The sequence below is a fragment of the Ruditapes philippinarum genome, unplaced genomic scaffold, assembly GCF_026571515.1.
Source record: "Ruditapes philippinarum isolate M1 unplaced genomic scaffold, ASM2657151v2 ctg242_1_1_1_1, whole genome shotgun sequence".
NCBI lineage: Eukaryota > Metazoa > Mollusca > Bivalvia > Venerida > Veneridae > Ruditapes > Ruditapes philippinarum.
Window position 1 is genome coordinate 210,374 of NW_026855075.1, and position 23,722 is coordinate 234,095.

At 31.9% G+C, this 23,722-nt stretch overlaps 1 protein-coding gene across 1 annotated transcript; it reads right to left on the reverse strand.

Annotated features, from left to right (window-relative positions):
- Positions 1 to 6,583: 6,583 nt before the first annotated feature.
- Positions 6,584 to 23,476, reverse strand: LOC132742027 (leishmanolysin-like peptidase). Its single transcript, XM_060730306.1, has 14 exons — positions 22,662 to 23,476; positions 21,145 to 21,276; positions 18,623 to 18,702; positions 17,975 to 18,086; positions 17,336 to 17,508; positions 16,645 to 16,750; positions 15,986 to 16,086; positions 14,407 to 14,524; positions 13,805 to 13,915; positions 13,402 to 13,478; positions 12,286 to 12,396; positions 10,502 to 10,634; positions 9,684 to 10,127; positions 6,584 to 9,070 (listed from the first exon to the last, which is right to left on the reverse strand). Exons 1-14 carry the CDS (start codon positions 22,746 to 22,748, stop codon positions 8,885 to 8,887), a joined length of 1,971 nt encoding a protein of 656 aa, XP_060586289.1. The 5' UTR covers positions 22,749 to 23,476; the 3' UTR covers positions 6,584 to 8,884.
- Between the last annotated feature and the right edge of the window lie 246 nt (positions 23,477 to 23,722).

A 23,722-nucleotide genomic window follows, 5' to 3' on the forward strand; every position in this document is an offset into this window, starting at 1 on the left:
ATCAAAAAAGAAAAAAAATATTTTCAAAGAATAAAATTTATCACAATGGTTGACAGAAAAGTTTTTTCCTCATTCATAAAACAAAATGCCATTTTTATTTCTATATTTATGGGACAAAAATAGGCAGTGCTTAAATACCCAAGGCCTTATTGAAGTTTGCCATCTATAAAGCAAATTACATACCAATTGAAAGTGTTTTTTGTCATCCTGGAGACCTTTTCAATTTTTCAAGTTTTCCCACACACAAAAATAAACTACTGCCATATTTACGTGTTTATAAATAGAAAAAGTTTTTTGGTGATTCAAAGGGGCGGCTATTGTTTTCTGACCTTACTAGTTTCCAGTCTTTGCCAGGAAGGGTCGAAAAAACAAAAAGAACATGGGCTTTAATAACAAAAAAAAAAAAAACTTATCACAAAAATACCCCCAATTTTTTTTTTTTTCCTTAAAAAAATTTTTTTTCAACAAATTTTGAAAGTTTTTCACTATAATATAAAATGTGGATTTTAAAAAAAAAAGCACAGTTTTTTCAGTTTTGCAAATAAAAATACCTTTTAAAAAGGGGAAATTTCAAAAATTTAAAAAAATAATTTTTCCCAGACAAGAATAGGTGAAAGAGGAATGAAATCAATGTTCTTGGCCAATGAAATCTTAGCTTCTGTCCAGTATTCATTTTGAATCTGAGATGTAGAGAGTGCTATTCTACAAACAGTACTTTCAACCAAAAGTAAATTGGCAATACCATGTGGACAAGTAAAAGCTGCAGAGCCAATGAAACCAAATCCTCACAAATCTAATGTCAAACAATTCTTATATTTTAAATGAATTAAAAATACAATTTGATTTTAACTATACCAAGTCATACCTGGAGAGTGGACCATGTAATGTATCCAGCCTGGTGACTGCTGCACACCAAGGTTTCGCCACTCTGTTTCTGTCATAAGATGATTCTTGGGTACCAACTTTGATATATCTGATGGCAGAATTACATGCCTGCAATTTTAAAATTGTTACAAAATATAATGAACATTAACGGCCATTTCTGCACAATCAGTTCTACAAAGTCAATGAATCAATAAAATACAAGCTTTCACTTGATGTTAATGATTAAAATATGTTCAAATCAAGCCTGCAGAGAGAAATTCCAGGTATAATGTAAAAGACAGACAAATGGCAGACTATTCATCTGTTGCCTGTAAAATGATTTTACATGATTCATACTCCTGGCACTACAAGTATTAAAAGTATACATTATAAAAATAGCAAGTCAGGACTTTTTATCCTTCTTAAGCAGGTGCCATTTAAAGGCATCTCCCCCTAAAAATTTCTTTACAATCATACAGTTTTCCTTTGAAATTTTATGAAACATCAGGTTCTTCTTTCTGTCAAATGCATGTAGTTTAACATTTAGATAATTAATGAGTGGTCTGCATTGAAGAACACAGTCTTCAAAATTAACATTTTGAAGTTACTGGCCATTTGGGCCAGTAACATTTGAGAAGTTACTCACCCGAAAACAACTTTATTAGCCCGAATAAATTTTTCGAATTTTGATGTTTTTTTCCTTATCTTTAATGCTGAAGGTAAATAAAAGAAACAAAAGGAAATCCAATACAAGTCTTGTGTCATAATTTACTTTATTGTTATTCCCTGCTGTACATGAAAATCATTTTTCACGGTTACTATGATACGATACTTGACAATGGAAAACGGAACATAAACAAAGTTGGTTCCCAATAAATTACTCGCTTTACATGGCTAACGGAGGTAAGCCAAGAAACAGTAGTGATGTGGCAAAAAGTGCGCGGGTGAACACCACTATAATGAATTTCACGATCGGAAATTTTATTCGCCAGGTGGGCGAGCAAAATTGGATTTTTTAGTAACCCAGGGCGATCGGGCGAGTGCTAATTTCGAAGACTGAGAACATACCTGTATTCATATTTCTCATCAGTATACTTTTCTGAGTATGATATCTGATCAATAGGCATCTTGATGGGTCTGCAAATTAGAACATAAATACATGAGAGCTCCAGATAAGATGTGTATTTGTTTATTTACACATTAAAGTGATGAAATACAAAACAAAATTTACAATAGCATGACAGTGAAAGAAATTTGGATAAGCTTTTGAATAAAGCTTGAAAGGCATTTAATAGACATTTTTTGAATTTTTTATGATGCTATGCGTTTATGAGCATCAGCAATAGCTAGATCTATTAGATGTCAGACTTGGCCGACATAAACTAAGACTTAACTAAAAGAAGTGGCTAGCCGTACGGGCCCGTATGACTAGCCAAAAGTTCTAGTCCTATGAGAGTCACGCACGGCTAGCCAAGACATTCTGTATTGGCTAGCCGTACGGCACTTTTCAAAGTTATATGGAAGCAGAAAATGCATATGTTAGAGTTATATGGAAGCAGAAAATGCATATGTTAGATCTATTTTATGACTTTAAGCGGGGATTTTAACCAAGAAACAGCAATTGTCTTCGTATGTTTACTTTTTAGAGATTAACCGCCATGTTGCCTACAGTTAAGAAAGTACGAATATCGTTCTTAACATGTCATCTCCAGATGGCAAAAAAAAAAGAGCGTTTGGTTGCAGTTGAATAACATCAATTGAAATAGTTAACAAAATTGTGATGATAATCCTAATTTGTTTCAATAAGTTAAATTTTCAACACCTTTAAATATGAAAAAAGTACCGAAAATTATGAAACAAGCTTCTTTTGCTGTTACGATTAATTTATTCGATCAATGTGCTTAATTAACAAAATATGATTTGATAATTCATTATTCATACAAATAAAACAACAAATCATAAGCGTGGAAAACAACGACATTATATGTTTGTTTGTTTCATTTTACGCCTTTTTTCAACAGTATTTCAGTCATATAGGCGGGTAGTTTCCTAACCATCGTTCCTGGAGAGTTACACCAGTACTAGACTACCTTCCTCCGCGCTAAACTACCAAAGCATCTCCCGGGGATCGAACCCACGCCAGAGAGGTAACTGGATTAGAAGTCATCGACTCTAACCCCTCGACCACGGAGGCGGCACGACATTATATAACTTATAACATGCAACTTTGACACTTTTATCAAGATAACAAGGCTTGCATTACCTATCCATTTTTTTTTTTACAAAATGGTGGAGCATCTTTATTAAAGTGAACACACAAGAACAAATGCGGATCAAATTGTTAAAATCCTAGTTTAAATACACAAAATAACATGCATTTTCGACTTTCATATAATTTTGAAGTGCCGGCTAAACAATAGTGTGTCCTGGCTAGTCGTACGTGACTCACATACGCTAGAACTTTTGGCTAGTCGTATGGCTAGCCACTTCCTAAACTAAAACAATCCTGGAACTTCTGGTGTTTTGGACTAGCTTCTTTAGTTTTTAATACTGTTTAAGATTTGTAGATAAAACAAATGTTATTTGAGACACAATAACTGCTACTCGATTAAACATTCAGGTTTATATAAACGCGGCCTAAAAGATTTAAAAATTCTAAAGACGAATATGCAGACATAGGATATCGCGAAATCATATGACTAGATAAACACGGTCCTAATTTGTAAAAAGATTATCACCTTTTTAGTTGACAGCTGAAATAATGGAATAACTGGATCCTTATCTGCTAGTTGTTGCAGAAAATTTACTTTTATATGTTAAAAAAGTAACCAAAATCTGTGTAAATTTAATTCTATTTTGATTCTCGCGCGTTGTTTTTTTTTACACGGTGGCGTAATGTCCGCACGTTGTGACAATTTTATTCAAGGGATCACTCCACTATTTTTAGGAAGTTGATCAACGGGTCGAACATCCTTAATATTCCCATTTACATTTCATCTATCTCCATAGTAACTAAACGAAGTCCTTTTTTATTCAATTATTTCTGTTTATGTTTGTTATTTTCAAATTATAGTAAACTTTCTTGTTCCTCTAACGGAGAGTGTTCATATTTTAACTTGGAATATGGAAGTGATGTAAACGTGTTTGATAAAATGAATTTATATTTTAAAGAAAATTTTAAGTGAAGTTTCCACATATCCGTGAATATAAACTGCTGTGCAACATAGTTTTAATTCAATTAATGCAAGTCTGTAAATACTAAGCCAATGTCGTTTCCTGTATTTCTATTTCTTATACTGGAAAATGTTTAGGATGAAATATAAATCTGCCATAAATATTAAAAGACTGTCCCATTTTTTTTTAATTAAACACTCCAGGTAATTTTGATGGATATTTACAGAAATTTCATTGAGTCATGTGAATCATTTACCGTTCATTCCAAGTAAATTATAAAATTGACAGGAATTATTACAAAAAACTTATTTTGACCTTCACCTGATTTCTCTCTATATACATGTACCTTTGGATGGGCAAAATGGCATTTAAGCTGTTGAGATTGGTGCATACTTTGTGTATACAGTTCCACCATTTGCAAGACTTAAAGCAAGTAACCCAACAGCCCTTCCCCCCCAAACAAACCCCAAAATTACTTAGCAATTGCAGGGACAAAATAGGTTATTACTCACCATGTGTTGCATTTAGAGTCTCTTTCAATTTATTGCAATGACAATTTAACATACATTAATTTATGCCCATTGTACAAATATATAAAGATCAACAATATAGCAACTGTACTCAGAAAATGAAAACACACTGTTGAATTTTTTTTATGGATAAGATTTTGAAATGGGCAACAATTTGGGGAATGAACAAACATAAAAGACAAGTCAGACTTTTATTTTTCAAACTTTGTATTGCACGGTATATACTTGTCTGAAAGACTCATGTTACAACATAAAAGCACTCACACAACAGTAAATAAACACATTTCAAATATTCAATCTATAAATAATTGTTAAATCATTTTAAAAATATTATAAAAAGTTCTTAACAGCAAGGATTCAATAACATTAAATCAATAGCATTTGTATATTCTGTGAAATCAACCTATAAATAATTGTTAAATCATTTAAAAAATATTATAAAAAGTTTTTAACAGCTAGGATTCAATACAAGAGCGATCAGTAATCACATGTGTCGCCTCATGATGGCCAATTTCATGTTGGGACAAATTTTGTGACAGACGGACGGACAGACAGACGGACAGTGCACAACTAGACTTGGTACTGATCATTCCTGTAAAGTTTGGATAAAATTGCACCAGTAGTTTATGAGGAGTAGTCCGGACAAGCTTTTGCGTATCTGGCAACACAAAGAAAAAAACACCTTTTTATCAAAGGGCCATAACTATGACAAAAATCATTCAACCGGAAAACCCGTGCAATATGCGCAAGGCCTTGAGCTACAGATCAATCCTGTAAAGTTTCATTGAGATTGCATAAGTGGTATAAGAGAAGTAGTCCGGACAAACTTTAAAATTAAAAATTATTAAAGGGCCATAACTCTGACAAAAATCATTGAACCGGAAAAAGCTGACAATATGCACAACTAGACTTGGTACTGATCATTCCTGTAAAGTTTGGATGAAATTGCACCAGTAGTTTATGAGCAGTAGTCCGGACAAGCTTTTGTGTATCTGGCAACACACAGAAAAAAACACCTTTTTGTCAAAGGGCCATAACTCGGCCAAAAATCATTCAACCGGAAAACCCGTGCAATATGCGCAAGGACTTGAGCTACTGATCAATCCTGTAAAGTTTCATTGAATTGCATTAGTGGTATAAGAGAAGTAGTCCGGACAAACTTTAAAATTAAAAATTATTAAAGGGCCATAACTCTGACAAAAATCATTGAACCGGAAAATGCTGACAATATGCACAGCTAGACTTGGTACTGATCATTCCTGTAAAGTTTGGATGAAATTGCACCAGTAGTTTATGAGCAGTAGTCCGGACAAGTTTTGTGACGGACGGACGGACAGACGGACGGACAGCCAGACGGACTGACAGACGACGGAGAAGTGATCCCTATATGTCGCCACTACTCCGTAGAGGCGACACAAAAATCAAATCAATAGCAAATGTACATTCTCTGAAATTCAAGTGATTGCAACTTAGCTATGCTGCTTCATTTTTGTAATATGGGAAAAAGATCTGAAACAAACAAGAAACCTCAAATATCCGCTATCAAACTTAAATCACAGAGCTTAATCAACATGTATATCTGAACTAAAATCAAACTAAACTTATGAATTATTTTGCCTAGTCCCCCCTACCCCGAAATAAAAAAAAAGCTTTTTCTATTATCTGTTGGCTTATCAAATTTTGTTTTGCAAATGATTTGTAAATCATACAAAACCAGTGTTATTGTAAATAAATTGAAATATATTATGTGTCTTGAACATCAACAGTTTTTTGTTCTGTCTTATATAACAATAAATAACAATATATTTTGTTTTTCCATATTGGTCAGCTATAAACAACACATAAATAATTCCACAGCATAACTTTATATAAAAAGTACAAAATATTACTGAAATTCAATTAAAATGATAAAAAACACATATCAAATGTTAAGAAATATAAAAAGCATTTAAAAATTAAAGACATCCTTCAATCTAACACAGAATACTTTGTTACTGCTGTTTTTTTTATACATGTATAAGAAATGACTTTCCAGCTTTCTGAGTGGAGGCCAATCTCAGGTGCTCTTCTTTGCATTAAAACCTGCAAAGGAAAGCACCATCAAAGAACCACCAACCTTTCATATACAAGCTGATTAGCTTTATTAAATAAAAGAGTTTCTAAATACTGAGATTCAAACCCAGAGGTAAATTTGTAAATCACTTGGGAATGATACACACACAGAGCTGTCATTGACAGAATGATATTGATGTGTCGATATTTTTTGTTGATCGCCAAAAACGTCCGTGTCTTACACTGTCCTTTTATTACATAATGGAAATATTTCATAGCAATGATGGGGAAAAAAATCATGCGATGGGTATTTATAAACAAGACACATCATAATTGCATGAACAGAACATCGTTACTGAAATCATTTAAACAGGTATAAAAGTAATTTACGGACAAGCAATTATAAGTAATTAGTAATATATTGGTGTATCATCAATATTTGACAACCTATATCGATATATCACTAATATTCTTGGCACTGAATCAATGATAGCTCTTAATTGATAAATGAATTTTCCTTAAAAAAACAAAAACAACATAATTAAAACAAGCACTGAAGAATACATATAAATATATGAAATGTATACTGAATTTAACTAAGCATAACAATATCAGCTAACAAAAAAACCAACAAACTAAGATATATTTTTTGTCCGTCTGTGTTAATGCTTTAAACAAATATATAAATATATAAAAATGAATAAAAAAAATTTTTTGTGATGTCCTTTAAAAACAAAACAACAACAACAAAATAAACATTTATTTTTGAAGCCTTTAAAAATAAAGCCTCATGAAAAAGTTGCAGTTACTGATTATCTTGAAATATTTAATTTTAAAATAAATCAGTTAAATGGTTTCATACTTTAAGAAAGTTTGAATGACCATACATACATGTACTTAAACAACACTTAAAAAGTGTCTTATTACAAATTCCTGAAAGATTCTACAAAACTAAAAACAAAGAATATTTTCCTAAGCAATATACATGTATACTCTAACAAAAACAAGCTTTTTAAAAACAGAGATCTTTAAAACAAAATGATGGAATGTTGAAACGTAACAAAAGCAAACTGAAATTTCAATGCATTTCTGTAGAAACATGACCTTTGTTACTTAATCTGGCTAATTTTCATAATAATAGACTTGCCCTGGTTTGAATTTAAAACAATTCATTAAGAGTTCTAAACTTTGTTCACTCATACTCAGATTGCTTAAACACCTCATTTGAGTCAACAACCTTCCTTTGCTTGAACTCGCCGTCATATACCAGAAAAATCCCTAAATAAAATACATGTAAATTGTTCTACCTCAAATTCCTTGAACTCTCAGGGCCCATGCAAATTTGTTTGAGAGAAATTTCCCTTTGCTCATATATGAGAAAAGTCCCTATATAATATCAATGTATATTGTTCTTCCTCAAATTCCTTGAACTTCAAGGGCTCATGCAAAATTATTCAAGAGATTATGAGTTTGAGCCGGGGAATTTTGGCATCAAATACTTGAATTTTAATTGGTCAGTCGACAATTTGGTGTCTGATTCTACTGCATATGTAGACTGACAAGAATATATCGTCAAAGCATAGGTTCATGTTATTTAAAAGTGGTGCATTAAATCTTTGCTATAGCCAAATGATTATAAAATGTAACAAAACGGCCATTAACAATACCACTAATACATCAAAAACACAGGACATGGTAACCATGGAGACTCCTGTAAGTTTATCCATCTAGTTAAACTTTTCATATAAAGAAGATAATGTTATATATGTATATAATATATGACATTTTTTGCATTAATTCAATAAAACTCGAGCTAAACTTGCTAAAATCTTTAGTTCCTGCAATATGTAATAACCTTACTAGTAGCGATTTAGCCACAGTAAATGAGTCACAATGCCATTTTGCCTTAGACACAATAGATAAGATTCACTATAATGATTTTTGTGGAAATTTTGTCATAGATATGATTGTACTTTTTTATGTCAAGGATAACCCATAGAATAAGTAGTTAACTGTCGGATATTTTTACAATAATCTTTCTGGCAAAACAAGAAACAAAAAAAAACACCCAAAATAACACTTAGCAGATTAAAATTGTGACTTTGAAGATACGGAGGTATTCACTTTATCACTTGACTTTAAAAATATAACTTTACATGGTAAATAAATGGAATGATTTTTAACAGATGATATTTGTAAGCAACCAAGCATTACTAATAATAAAAGCCTATTTAAATCAATTCTAATAAAAAATACAAGTATTTTTATAAAAAATACAAGTCAAACTTTTCTATAGATAATAATAAACATATAAATATAGTAGTCATTGATAAAGAAAAACAATATTTGGCACTGAGATTTATTGCTTCGCTGCATGGAACACGATATGTAGGTTCTTGATGAACTCTGTAAACACTTCTGTCCATAGGGGGACATTGAACACCTTGGTCCTGAAAATATAATATGTAATATTTCCCACTCAATGACAAACAGTTGGTAAGTGTAACCGATATTTTTAATGCTAAAGCATAAAAAGAAATATTAAATGTTGAACTGTAAATAACTCTGACACAGTCATACACCATTATTTTCCATTTAGTTGCCAAACCATTAGTGTGTTGGTGGTGATAAGAACAACCCTTTGCCACTGGTTTTCCGCCAGTTCAGCATGCATATCCGTGCAACATAACAAAAATCTATACTGTTGACTGTAATGAAAGCCCTTAGCCTGCAGGCAGAAACTGAGTTTACCCATTTCGTCAGTGCAGACCAAGTCCCATGCCCTCTGATCATGGTCTGCACTGTTTGCTATATAGTTGAATTCTATTTTGAAACATTTCCTTAAATGATGATCAGTTTTGTCCAGATTGAAAAATGGACAAGTTCATTTTAGATATTTAGCATGCTATGGGACATTTACAAATTATAAGCAGGTAAATGGCAAACCTACCTTTCTTAATTTCAATTTGCTTACACTAATCCATATGTTTTTATCAGGACAGAAAAAGAAGAACCTAAATCAGCCTTCTACATTGCAGAATAAAATGAATCTCATAGACTCACCTGACATATTTCAACACAAGATGGACATGTGATGTTCCCTAAATACAACCACTGGTGATCTGTATATTGTATAGTCAACATTTGTCCGGGATAATAACACCTGTATTCTCTCTCCATGACGTATATAGTCAACCCAGTTTCTGAACTACACGAATACTCGTAGCATCCGCTCCCTGAGTGAGGCGTGAAAATATTATTGCACTGCCGTAACGCCCATCCGCTTGCATGATTGAAACACTTAGATCTCGGACTATATTTTTCCAGTAAATAGTTCTGGCTAGGTTCTAGGGTGTTTTGTACTAAGGCACATCGTGATCCCCTGATGAAGTCACTATCTTGTTTCCAGACAAACTCCTGCAGATATGGACAGTAATCTGCCAGGGCTACACTGCCTCCAAATCTCCCTGTTTCAGAGTACGGAACCCCAGGTATAGAACTGAAATACTGAATGAAGTTTCAGGTGAATACCTTCTGTGTTAAAATATAAAGTTGCGTGCAAAACCTATTTTTACTTACACCAATGCAAATATGACATATCTTATAAATAGCTGGAATTAAAATACAAATAAATAACAAATAGCATATTTTTATCTTTGCTTTGGTGCCAAATATGATTTTTTTTCATATTAAAGCTGCATAATGCCAGATGTGCCAAAATATTTCAAGAAAATCAAACTTTAGTAAAATGTACTAAGATTTTAACAAAAGTGAAAAAATTCAATATTTTCAAAATTTTCTTATAAGTGAAACTCTAGGTTTTATCATTTTTTGACTCAAAATAAACAAATATTCTCTATTTATTATATTTCAGAATTTACCTGATATTGTGAAGGCAGATTTTTATTAAATTCTGAGAGATTACATATAGCCACAGCCTTTCTATTCCTGGAACAATCAGTCACTGGTTGCCCTCTTGTTGCCTCTATACAGAATGGATGAATATCTTCATTCCTACAACATACAGAGAGAACATACAGTGTCATGTAAAAGGAAATTAAAATATTTTCAAACATATTTATAACAACTAATATTGAAAGACATAAAAATTATCCATCTAAAATTACTGTGATTGATAAATACAACTAGAACTCCGCGAGTCGGATGTGTCGCCTTGTGAACAATGTAGTTTAGGAGAAATGGCCAGTACAAAAATGAAATATGAAAAATAACAAAGGGCAATAACTAAAAAATAATAAGTGCAGAGCAGCAGTTTCTGTGCACTGCACTTCTTATCAATAAGATCTATCATTCTATGATGTTTCAAGTCCATAGCTTTCATACTTGAGGAGAAATGACCAGGACAAAAATAAAGTAAGAAAATCAACAAAGGGCAATAACTCAAAAAATAAGAAATGCAGAGTATCAGTTCTTATGCACTGCACTTTTTCTTAATGAGATCTATCATCCTATGAAGTTTCAAGTCCATAACTTTTATACATTCGGAGAAATGGCCTGGACAAAAGTTAAGTATGAAAATTAACAAAGGGCCATAACTCAAAAATTAAGAAATGCAGAGTACCGATTCTTGTGCACTGCACTTCTTCTTAATAAGATCTATCATCCTATGAAGTTTCAAGTCCATAGCTTTTATACTTAAGGAGAAATGGTCCGGACAAAATTAAAGTATGAAAATAAACAAAGGGCAATAACTCAAAAAATAAGAAATGCAGAGTACCTGTTCTTGTGCACTGCACTTCTTCTTAATGAGACCTATCATCCTATGAAGTTTCAAGTCCATGGCTTTTATACATTAGGAGAAATGGCCCGGACAAAAATAAAGTATGAAAATTAACAAAGGGCAATAACTCAAAAATTAGGAAGTGCAGAGTACCGGTTCTTGTGCACTGCACTTCTTCTTAATGAGATCTATCATCCTATGAAGTTTCAAGTCCATAGCTTTTTTAGTTGAAGAGAAATGGCCCGGACAAAATTAAAGTATGAAAATTAACAAAGGGCAATAACTCAAAAAATAAGAACTGCAGAGTACCGGTCCTTGTGCACTGCACTTTGGGTTATTGAAAGAAGCATGCATACCAAGTTTGAAGTCAATCAGACTTATAGTGACTGAGTTATGCTCCAGACAAGCTTTAGGGGACGCCGACAACGACGCCACCGACAAAAGTAACCCCTATATGTCACCTTTTCAAGGCGACACAACAAGTACAGATTTGATAAGCTTACAGCTTCCCACATAATCCAACTAAAATGATTTATGTAGAAAGTAACTAATACAAGTACTTTTTGTACATTTTTTCTGGTGAAATTTTGTCTGTTTTAAGTCACTGTTACTGTTAAGGTAATATGGCATTAATTTCAGGATAAGGAAAACCAAAGGTGCCTTCCTGTGCAATATATCAGACAAAGCCAGCATCTAGTTGGACCCACTTACCCTCCATAACCTAGCTACATACTTTCCTCTCATAAATAAATACAAAGTGAGTGAGATTTAAACCTTAAATGTAAGTGGTTATTCTTTACCACTCAGCCACAAAGGCCCAGACTTTTCCCATTAAATCCTGACCATTTATAATCAGGTAAAAGATCATTGTAAATTATCCAATAATAAATGTTCACTTGTATAAGCAACAATGAAGCAACTTACTTGCTTAATTTTGTCTCCATCCATTCATAACAACTCTTTGTAGCAAAGTCACAACCAAGGTTCTTACCCCATTCCAGAGTTTTGGCATTGCTGTACTTAACACTGTACCAACTAAAATCACAAGTTATATGAGCCACGTCATGACAAAACCAACATAGTGGGTTTGCGACAAGCATGGATCCTGACCAGCCTGCACATCTGCGCAGTCTGATCAGGATCCATGCTGTTCGCTATCAGTTTCTCTACTTGAAATAGAGTTGGTAAGCGACCAGCATGGATCCTGATCAGACTGCGCGGATGCGCAGGCTGGTCTGGATCAATGCTGGTCGCAAACCCATTATGTTGGTTTTGTCCTGACACAGTTCATATATTGACAATATTCTAGGTATCAGGAAAATGTGATCAATAAATATTGTCTTAGATAACTTTTTTTATTCTGACAGTTAAAATGTTATTTAAGCTGAGTTAAAGTTTTTTCTGATAACATCAAGATCTAATAAGAAAACTTTTCAGCTTAAATAGAGTGAAGAACTGTGTCTGGTACAGATACATATAAGGACATAAGAACAAATGGCACTGTTTCAGTGTTTCATAGTGGCGGGTAACCTGAAGCTCAATTTATAACACTAAAATCAGCAGCAATGCATGATTGTCGAGGCTGCTCTAGTGGCAGGGGTATGATATTATGTCTGTAAAAAACTTTCAAACCAAAAGGTAACTGAATAAGGAAAGAAGCAGGTAAAGTAATATCAATAACATTCATAAAATATTTCAAGCACTTTTAACCCGCTGAATTTGTATAATGGATTTGCCCTGCATTGAATTGGAACAGTCTAGCTGAATTTTAAGGGATTTCAAAATCAAAATAGTTTTGAATTTGGAACAGTACAATTGAAGTTTAAGGGATTTCAATATTAAAATACAAAAGTTAAGCAACTAGTTGTATAATAGAGCCAGGTCCGACTACATTGTAGTCAAGGCCGACTGTATCACTTTCAGTTTAATCAGGTTATCTTTCACTTACTCAAAATATCTAATAAAATATTGATAGAACATTAAAGTAATAGTAAACCTTTGTGGCTATTTTGTTATTTTTTATTCAAACAATTTACCTACCCTGTATCTTCCATCAATGCCAAACTTATTCTTGATATAACAGGATTCTGTGTATATGTCCCTGTCATAAATTCATTCTGCAAGAATAAAAAAAGATTTATATAATTGGTGTCTCTTCTGAAAATTATATTTCAAAGCAAAGAAATTAATAAATACATTAGCTATATTATTCACAAAATTAGACACAATATAAGGTCTTGAGTACTGGACATAAATAAGTTTTCTGTGACAATAAATGAATAAACTTAAGACAAAATATATAGCACCATTTGACCTCCAGTGAAATTTGCGAATAAGTTGGTAATTACAAAACATGTTAATACTGGCCTAGAAACTTTTGTTTGCTTTCATTATTGTGGTTGCAACATATACTTAAAATTTTGGGAGGAAATTGTACAATTACCTCAAACACCCTTTTCTCCCAATGTGTGACAGCTGTTCCATTTATGCCCCCTTGATCTTCCAATTCTCCTCCCTCCAATGTATCACATTGAAAATGAGCACGGACCTCTCTCTATAACAATATAAATCAATGAATGCTTCAGTACAATAAACTAAAACTATATATATGTACATATATTTCTTCATCCATGCCGTGTTTTATAACATGTATTATTATAATTTGGACTTGTTTGCTTTCACCAACACCACAATGTCATGTATACTGCCTATAGTCAGATTAAAAAGTAAATGGAGGAGTCGACTAGCAATGAGTATGGGAATATTGGACACTTTTACCAGTAACATCATTGGGTGAAAGATTTACTGAATAAGGAAGACGAATAACATGTGACAAGAGCACCTCTAGGAAGAACGAAACATCAGCATTCCAAAGATACCTTGATAGTGTCCCCTTCCTCTCAGGAAAAAATTTATTATCAATGACAGGATACAGGCAAGTGATTAAGCTGAAATACTTAATAACAAGACGCCCTCCCATGAAAAAATATAATCTTGACATTAACAAATTAAATAAACTATCATTTAACATCTCCCCCTACTTACAACAACATTTGGTGTAATTATCATGTTGACTTTCTTCTCTATGGTCCGCCCCTTTAGTTTCCAATTATATCTACTGAACTGTTTGACTACACGGTCACTCCACATGTACATTCCTGCACTGGAAAAAAATTAATCAAACATATCTTCTTTGTTAATGGTTTTTTTATTATGATTCTTTTATATGAATTGCATATTATATTTTATGTAATTCTTTTCGAAAATTATATATGCTATGTAAAAAAATTATGTTTATACATACATATGCACATGTTTTATTGGATTACTTATTGTAATATTATAAGGTTCCTTTTACGCGCCAAATGTGACGTCTATTAACGTAAACGTTTCTTTTGTATGTTAACGTCATTTTTCTTTATGTATCAACTGAGGAAGCTGAATAAAGCGAAACATGTTTTGATACTTAATTTGTGTTGGTTTTTGATTCAATTGTCCTATATGAATTGCACAGCACACAGTTATCATTCATGTGTTCAATTTGAAAATGTCCTTTACCAGTTTTGGCATTTAAAATTTCAAATACATGTACTAAATTTTTTTATTGAATAAATTAAGGTATAGTTTGTTTCCAATGCAAAAATATGCAACTCAAAGTCTGTCAATACATCTTGCATAGAAACACAACAATTGGCACCTAAGACAGAGTAACTGTGGTAACATGAAATAATGTTTTCATATTCTTAAATCATAAATGTACATACGCTTCATTACACACTTTTCTGACACCTCTCTTAACTAAGTTACAACCATGGCTGGCAAAATCTGATTTTGCCATACTTGTCAGTTTTCCTTAAAGCATTTCTTCACTCGTCTGAATGATATTAATTAAGTAAATTCTGGAGAAAAAAAAGCACTTCTCCATACAAGTTTGGGAAACCTGGGCAGTACTGACAATTGAATTTGCCGCCCCTGGTTACAACTAGCTTCATATATGATGTAATCAAAAACTCTTAGCCTGTGGGCAGCTTAATAATCTACCCAAGTGACCAGTGCAGACCAGGATCAGCTGGCATTTGTGTACTAACTGATCATGGCCTGCACTTTTTGCTATCAGTCAGTAAATATTTTAAACATTTCCCTACAAATCATGAATGATTTTGTCCACACTTGAAGATGAACAAGTCCACTTAAGATTTTTTGTGTTATTAAAACATTATTCTTCCCAAATTTTTTACAAATTATATGAATGGGGAAGTGAAATATGACTAAAATAATAAAATATCTTTATGAAAAACTGGACATTTTTTGCATAAATCTATAATAACAACAATGTATTTAAGCAAATCAAAGACAACATCTAATGATAAATTGAGCCGTGTCACGACAAAACCAACATAATGGGTTTGCGACCAGCATGGATCCAGACCAGCCTGCGCATCCGCGCAGTCTGATCAGGATCCATGCTGTTCTCTATCAGTTTCTCTACTTGTTAAAGGGTTTGTAAGCGAACAACATGGATCCTGATCAGACTGCGCGGATGCGCAGGCTGGTCTGGATCCATGCTGGTCGCAAACCCATTATGTTGGTTTTGTCGTGACGCGGCTCAGTTTCTTGTTCTCACTTTCTATCAAACACGAGAGGTTTGCCAGTCAGTCTGTCTCTCTCTGTTAGAGGTCGGCCCCATTTGTCACGATAAAAGGCGTACAGACCAGCAGTAAACCCCTGAAATACAGTGAAACTTTAGATTCATCAAAAATGTTTTTCTTTCACTATACATTTTCTCTTATAGTCAAGCTTTTAATTGATGTAGTAAATCTGTTTTAACTTTATATCAAAATAAGAGTCTGCTGTAACAGGGGTATTTACAAAATGTACAAATGTATATTTATGTACCAAAGCATTGAAAATAACATACAAAGAAATTAGTTGACGGTGAAGGGGCATTAACAATGTACAACATAACTAATTCCGCTTTTCACAGTCACACAAACTACCACTGACCTTTGTTTCTTTTTTGGTTTGGTTTCAGTGACATAATTATATACTATTGATAAACACTGCTGTCACACTGCCAACTTCAAACTCAACTGGAACAAAAGACATTGTGTACCTCTCCGTGAATTATTTCAGGCACCAACAGGCACTCTGGTGCCACCCACTGGTAAAAAGCCGACACTGAATTTATTGACTATTTTTTTCAGTATCATAATTATAATCTATGGTAGGCATTGAAATGTTGATAAATTTTTATAATAAAGATAATAAATACAATGTACATACTAATGCATGAAGAATCTCATGTTTTATTGTGTAAAGAAGTTCCTCATGTTTATGTATACTGGTTGACACACTTCTTGGACATATACTGAAATAACCAGCCACTGGTCTGAAAAAGTGAGAGGTAATATTTAATATAAATATGTATGCAATAAGCTCCTATTGCATGGTTTAAAAAGATAATTTTGTCAATTTATGTTCTGTTCTGCATTTTAAAAGCCTTTTATGCCTCAGAAATTCTACCAATTTTATTTCTCAAAAAACTTCAAATTTTTGGGATCTTGTTACAGTTTTCAAAGTAATACTCATTTGCCATATACATGGACTACCTTTGAAACTATAGCTCTGTTGGCATTTTGCATTGAAGTCAAAAACTACTTCCTTTACATATTGCTACCTTAACAAAATATTACTTCACATTCAGCGCTACTTTCTTAAATTGTTTTACACCTAACATGCACTAAATCCATTATTCAAACACTATTGAGCACATGTTTGACATTTCTAAAGAACTGAAAATTATTGATCTCTGCAGCATAATGTGCCTTTAAACATTTGGAAGACAACTGCTATAATGTATAATTCAAAATTTACTTGTGGTGAAACAGACCTAACATTTAATTACTTTGTAACAATTTTTATTAAAGGCATTTAGCTGAAGAAAAAAAACCAGGTAAACTTGCTGTGAACTTACCGATCAAGTTGCTGTTCTTGTTGACAATGTGCAGCAAAGGCGACAGTTTTCTGCCAGGAACATTTGTCGGAGGACAGTGCTGCCACATAGAGAATAAAGCTAGCGTTCACACCTGGCATGGTGTCTGGTGGAGAATAGTACTCGTTCCCGATACGATCATACCACTCACAACTCTGTAAAATATTACAATAAAGATTATTTTCATTTCTCAACTGCAAGATATTTACGATAATTTTGACACATTTAACCTCCTTACAAAATGGAAAAGCCCAATCCTGTTCCTGTTGTTTCTATGTCATGCCCTGGGCTTGACATGCAACTCATTTCTATCATTAAAGAAATTGACTTATAATTGAGCTGCAAACAGTTTAAACTACACTGTATTCTGAGATAGCTGAACATGTACTTAATTGGTGGTATAGGTAATTGTAGCTAACTGAAAAAGACCTCGTGAATTTCAAATGCTGCATCATTTTGAAGTTTGCAATATTAATGAATTATCATTAGGTTAATCACAGCTTTAATTACACAACATGATATAGCATCCAATCCTTGTTATCAAAGCTGTTGGCTAATCAAGTCTTAAAACATAATATTTTTTATTATATATAACAAATAAAATCATAATAAATTTGTTACCCGTAGATGTGAGGTTGGCACCCTTATATCACCACATCTTGTCTCTGTAGCACAGCCGTCTGAGCAGTAACGTACCCCATCATAATATCTTACAGTATCTGTCTTACATCGCCTAATTAACATATTAATTCACCTAATTTACATTATTCAAAATAAGCTAAAAATAACACTTAAAAGATAGTCAGATTGGTCTGTCCCTAATTTCATAACTTAATATGATCACTGCTGACAAAGTGAAATTGTATGCATGTATACACCTAACTGTCAATTAACCAAAGTGTTTTGAAAATAGGAACTTAATTTTAACAATCAGGATTACTGGATCCACACTAAATTTGTAAAACAGATTTCTTCCTGCTTTAAATTTGGAATTGTTCATTTTAAATGTGACTTCTAATAACAAAATATTATAATTTATCAGCCAACAGTATAGAACCTGCTCATACTGCACTGATGAGCAAACTGACTTGATTCTATGATACTGGAATGATTTTATCAATAATAATGTAATGTGTAAATTATTTACACACACTGCTGTATGAGTAATTTTATATAATATTCATATGAAATCATTCTGCATTTTGGTATTTTTGCTTTAATCAATGTATCAATAGCCTCAAATTAGAAATATTACTAATGGCATATTACCTGTTTAAAAGTATATTAGCACTAGTTGGATACACCATTAAAGTATCTTCCCAGAATGCAACAGCATCATGAACTTTTCCCTGAAATATAAAGTAACAAAATTTCATTTTACAACAAAAATAAGATCATAAAATAATTCAACGTAATTCTACAAGATTAAAGGGACTCCACGGAGGTTTTTATGCATAACAGGACTCAAAATATTTTCACCAGATTTGTAAACCATTTGATTTAAGTCTGAACAAGCAAATTTTCAGATCATTCCCTTCACTCTATTTTCCAGAATATTCATTTTTATTGTGCAAAATGACCCCAAAAGGAAAAGCGTTTCAATGCTTTTCAATCATATTGGGAACGGAATCACACAAAAATCAATTTTCTATTATTAGACTGTTAGGTTATTTCCCAGATTTTCCCTTTTTATGTGCTTCACTTGATCTATGTAAAAAAATCAAAATTTTATATTTATAGACTTTCTGACCTCAGTGGAGTTCCTTTAATATTATCAAACTTCAAACATTTTTCTTGGAATTAAAGTACTCTGGTTTCATTATACAGTCATGTACATGTAATAAATAAAATTATATTACTACACAACTTGACTTTCTTATCTTCAAAGTGCCTGTTAAAAAAACAAAACACTAAAAATCAAGGGAAAAAAATACCAAACAAATTATCACATAACAAAAACAGTCATGCAAAAATTACTGAAAACACAGGTTCATTAAGATTTATAGAGATAATACTGGTGTGTGTGGCAACATTCTAGGTAAATACAATACATTATTATCAAGTAAACATCAGTTGTATAGATTCATGTGGTATTTAATCACCAGATCATGACCAGATCATAACCAGGTTCCTGCACACACATGATAACAAGATAGCCTGCAAAAACAACCTTGCTAACAACATCCTTTTTTTTGTCTTTTTTTTTTATTGTAAGGAATATAAAATAGTCTGTGTCTTAAAGTATATAAAGCTATAAGTATATCTATTGCTTGTAGTTTACAAAACTATTGTTTGAATTTTGAAAAACAATACTTCCAAAACACATGTATGAAAGAAATATGTTTATTTGTTGGTATATTTCCTTTGGAGAGATTGGCACATTATCAAAATCATTGCAAAATGATTGAAATATTTCTAAAAATAGCAGTATAATAATTATATTGTTCTGATGTGACTAAGAAACATGTATTCTGTTAACATACACTGTTCATGTGTGTTAAATAACGGGGACAGCCTATTATGGAAACAACATAATTTTAACTTTAAGCATTAACAAATTTTTCAAATATTAAATATATTGATACATGTAGATACAGCTATATACCCTTTATTTAACAAGCTCCAACTGTGTAGAGCCTGGTCAGACTGCACAGAATGATGTTCAGGCTGGCCTGGTTCTATATTGGTAGCGAAGGCAAATCAGTTTTGGTACCAGGAGGCTATGGGTAAAGAAAGGACTACGACAGACATATAACTGGTATGAAACTAACTTCTCAGAATAAATTTGCCATCTAATGGGTAAAACAATCTAAAATTTAATGACATTTTCTTTAATTCATTTTCTTAACATGGGGGACATCTTAACATGGGGGACACAAATGATGATCTGATATTATACAGTATTTTAAATTCAATTCTGGAAGTAAAATATCTGATATTCAAAATTCATTATTAATTTAATCGCCTCTACCGACAATTACCCACGAACAGGATATTCCACTTTGTTTGAAGCATACAAAATTAATCATAATAATTTCAATATGCAGAGCCATTCAACAAAAGATCATGTTCCAAAGTCATGTCAGAATTTTTATTTTATTTTTTTTGGCAAATATATTATATCTAAATATAACTACATGTACATGATTGTACTAATGACTTTTAAGATTTCACAGTGTAAAGGTTGATAGATGGTAGAAAAAATGCCAATACTACATTCCTTAGAGGAGAACCTAAAACATACAATACAATGAAAAAATGTAATAATCTTTATAAAAGAGTAACAAGCAGGTTATTGTAAGTCTTTGATGCAGGTTTTTTAAATTCACTTGGTTTAAAAAAAAATATATATGAATATTAAAGGTATTGTGTATCTTTTCTGACATCTTCATAAAACAAGCTTAAATGTCAGGAATTAAAAAGAGTATTTTATCTATTACACTAAGTATGATATCTTAAAAAACCACTTACATTAATTTTTAATAAAACTATTTAAAAAAAAAAAAAAAAGAAAAAGAAAAAAAAAAAGATTAAAATCAGACAGTTATATGTCTGTTAAAAAAAATTCAACATTAACTCTAAGAAATACATAAATAAGATTATGTCATATGTGGCTAATGAGTGGACTAATTTTTGTGCTTATAACTTTTGCCTAATTTCCTCCTTTAGTTCATTATACAGTTAATTTTATTGTTTTTATTTTACCAATAAAATAACAGATGGGGCATTTATGAAAATAAAGAATGGTGCATTAATTACAGTGTTTACAGTAATTTGTAAAGGATACTCACCTTTATGAGTCTTTGATGTTCAAGTGGAAGTCTATTTATGCTACTGTCAAAATATAGGTGAATCTTTAAAGGTTGACTAGGGCTGCGCTTGTGAATATCATGTTCATGATTTAACCTTACATCATATATAAACTGAAATATAATAATAAAATACTGAAATATAAAAATAAAATACTGAAATAATAATAATAAAATACTGAAATATAATAAAAAAATACTGAAATATAATAATAAAATACAGTAAAATCTGAATGAGGGGTCACACCTGCACAACAGCCAATTTGTATACAACAGTCAGCTAAAGTCCGCCCATGTATTTTCCTTCTTTAAACAAATTGTGTATAATGAATTAATATATGCAAAATGAATAAAATGAAATAAAATTTGAAATTAATACACTCAGGTTGTTTTATGTCTTATTGGAAATACAATGCATGTTTATTGCAAAAATACATGTACATACATGTACGTACATGTACATGAATTACATACTATACATTTATTTTTATAAACAACACTTTAAAGAGATTGTACTATGCACACCAGCCACTTCTACTGTACTCAGATTTGACTGTACATGTAAAAATAGCTCTTTAAACTTTATCCCTTACGACAGTAAATACATGTATCTTTAAAGGACTCATGAAATTGTCCATCTTTCAATCTAGACAAAAACATGTCATTATTGTAAGGGAAAATTTCAAAATACAGTTTATAGTTTATTTATGTATGTACTAATTGCCAGCTAAGAGTTAAAGTAATTATGGCTAGTGACTCATCATTATGTTATTTCACATTAATTCATAAATAAATAGACATGATTAAACAGATGGTTAAAAAGATATAGAGGAAAAAGAAGCAAAACCTTAATTTATACATGTATATATTCATTGAAAAAACTTCCACCCAAATTACTTTTTTTTTTTAAATTCAAAGTGGTTTGGTAATTACTTTTTTTTTAATGCAAATATATGAAAATAGTTCCTGATTTCTTTTATTATGAAATTATTTTTTTCTCCATTAATCTACTTTTCTTTTTCAGAACACAACCACTAGAAAAATATAGCTGTGTATAAATAATACATAAATATGCAAAAAAATACATCTACCGGTAAATAGGAAAACAGACTTTTTATGTTTTATAGAATAACAAACTAAAATTTTGACATAATCAGGGTGTGTTCCTAACAAAAATAATGAGCTGAATGAAATTCTAGACAAAAAATCCTCTTTTCTCACAAATAAAAAGTCTGAGGTGTTGAAAATTCTGTTTATCTTTCAACATTTCTACACCACGCCTTAATAAAATCTGAATTTATCTTTTCACCCCTCCTTCTCTCCCCGTTTAATTTATCAGATTTCTCTACAAAAGACTGCTTGTTAAATTTTGTCCTAGATTCTAAACAAGCATGAAAAATATACCATTAATGATTACTTAATAATACATGTACACATATTTATACAATAATAATTATAATATATACATTAATATAATATTTATAATTTAGTATACAAACCCTTTGATTATCGGGATCTTGGTAATCAACCTCCACTCCATTACCATAGCAACCAGCAATAACCACAGTAAACAGTAAAACCAGCATAGTAAATCTCCCTTTTTCTTTCTTAGTTGATGAACCTATCCTTTTTGACACAGATAAACAATTTCCGCCAAACAATTAACACCTTTTCATCAGCATAAAAACTCTCCAAAATAATTACAGCATTCTCTCTCTTGATTCCATGCCTTATTAGACACTCTCTCTCTTGTAAAACTTCAAGGTAAGTTCTGCCAACTTGTTACAGCCACTCTTGACTCATTTTCTCTGTTCTCAGTTATTACTATATCATAGGTAATTATCGTGCTGATTAAAATTCTACAGAAATTATATGCACCACTTTTGTATTAGTTTACACTGAATAGGTTATTTTTTTTATCACAATATCACTTGAAAAGGTCTGAGACTGAGTCTTAATAATATTTTTTCAAAAACATGCCAAAAAATATGTTATTATTGTATACAAATTAAAAATCCCGTTCAGATTTAATCTTCCGCATAACTGTTTGTACTTACAGTACCACTGTACTTCCAGTACAACTATTTAAGAACACTCTGTGTATAATTCATAAACGCACAATGTCTCCACCGAAATTATGTCCCCATTTTCTTAAGTATGTGGTGACAATTTGACTCGAAATAACAGGCCCGAAGTGGAAATTTCCTGCAGAATTAATGCTTGTATAGTTTATAGATCTATATACTGCATAATTGTCACATTTTTGGTCATGATTTTTGCTACACCTTGTAATCTGAAATATAAAAACAAAACTTTTACTTTACTTTAATTACCCTCTACCGGTACTTGTAATTAATAATTAAGAAGTCATGCCATTAGTGCCTACAAATAAAAGTTAGTCTTTAGTTAGCTGTCTTTAAACAAGAGCTGTCGGTAGGACAGCAACGCTCGACTATTCTTATTGCTTGATAGTAAAAAAAAATGCTTGATACAGTTACCTCCTCCTGTTTACAGGTTGGGGTAATGATGGTGAACAAGTGTGCAAAGTTTCAAAGCCATA

Bases quoted from the DNA above. Each gene is read 5' to 3' on its own strand.
- LOC132742027 (XM_060730306.1), bottom strand. From the start codon at position 22,748: ATGCTGGTTTTACTGTTTACTGTGGTTATTGCTGGTTGCTATGGTAAT. The intron at 14,525-15,985 runs GTGAGAACAAGA...ATTTTTTTCCAG, and splicing joins CCTCTCGTGTTTGATAGAAA to TGCAGGAATGTACATGTGGA. The intron at 13,916-14,406 runs GTAAGTAGGGGG...ATATTGTTATAG, and splicing joins TAATTACACCAAATGTTGTT to AGAGAGGTCCGTGCTCATTT.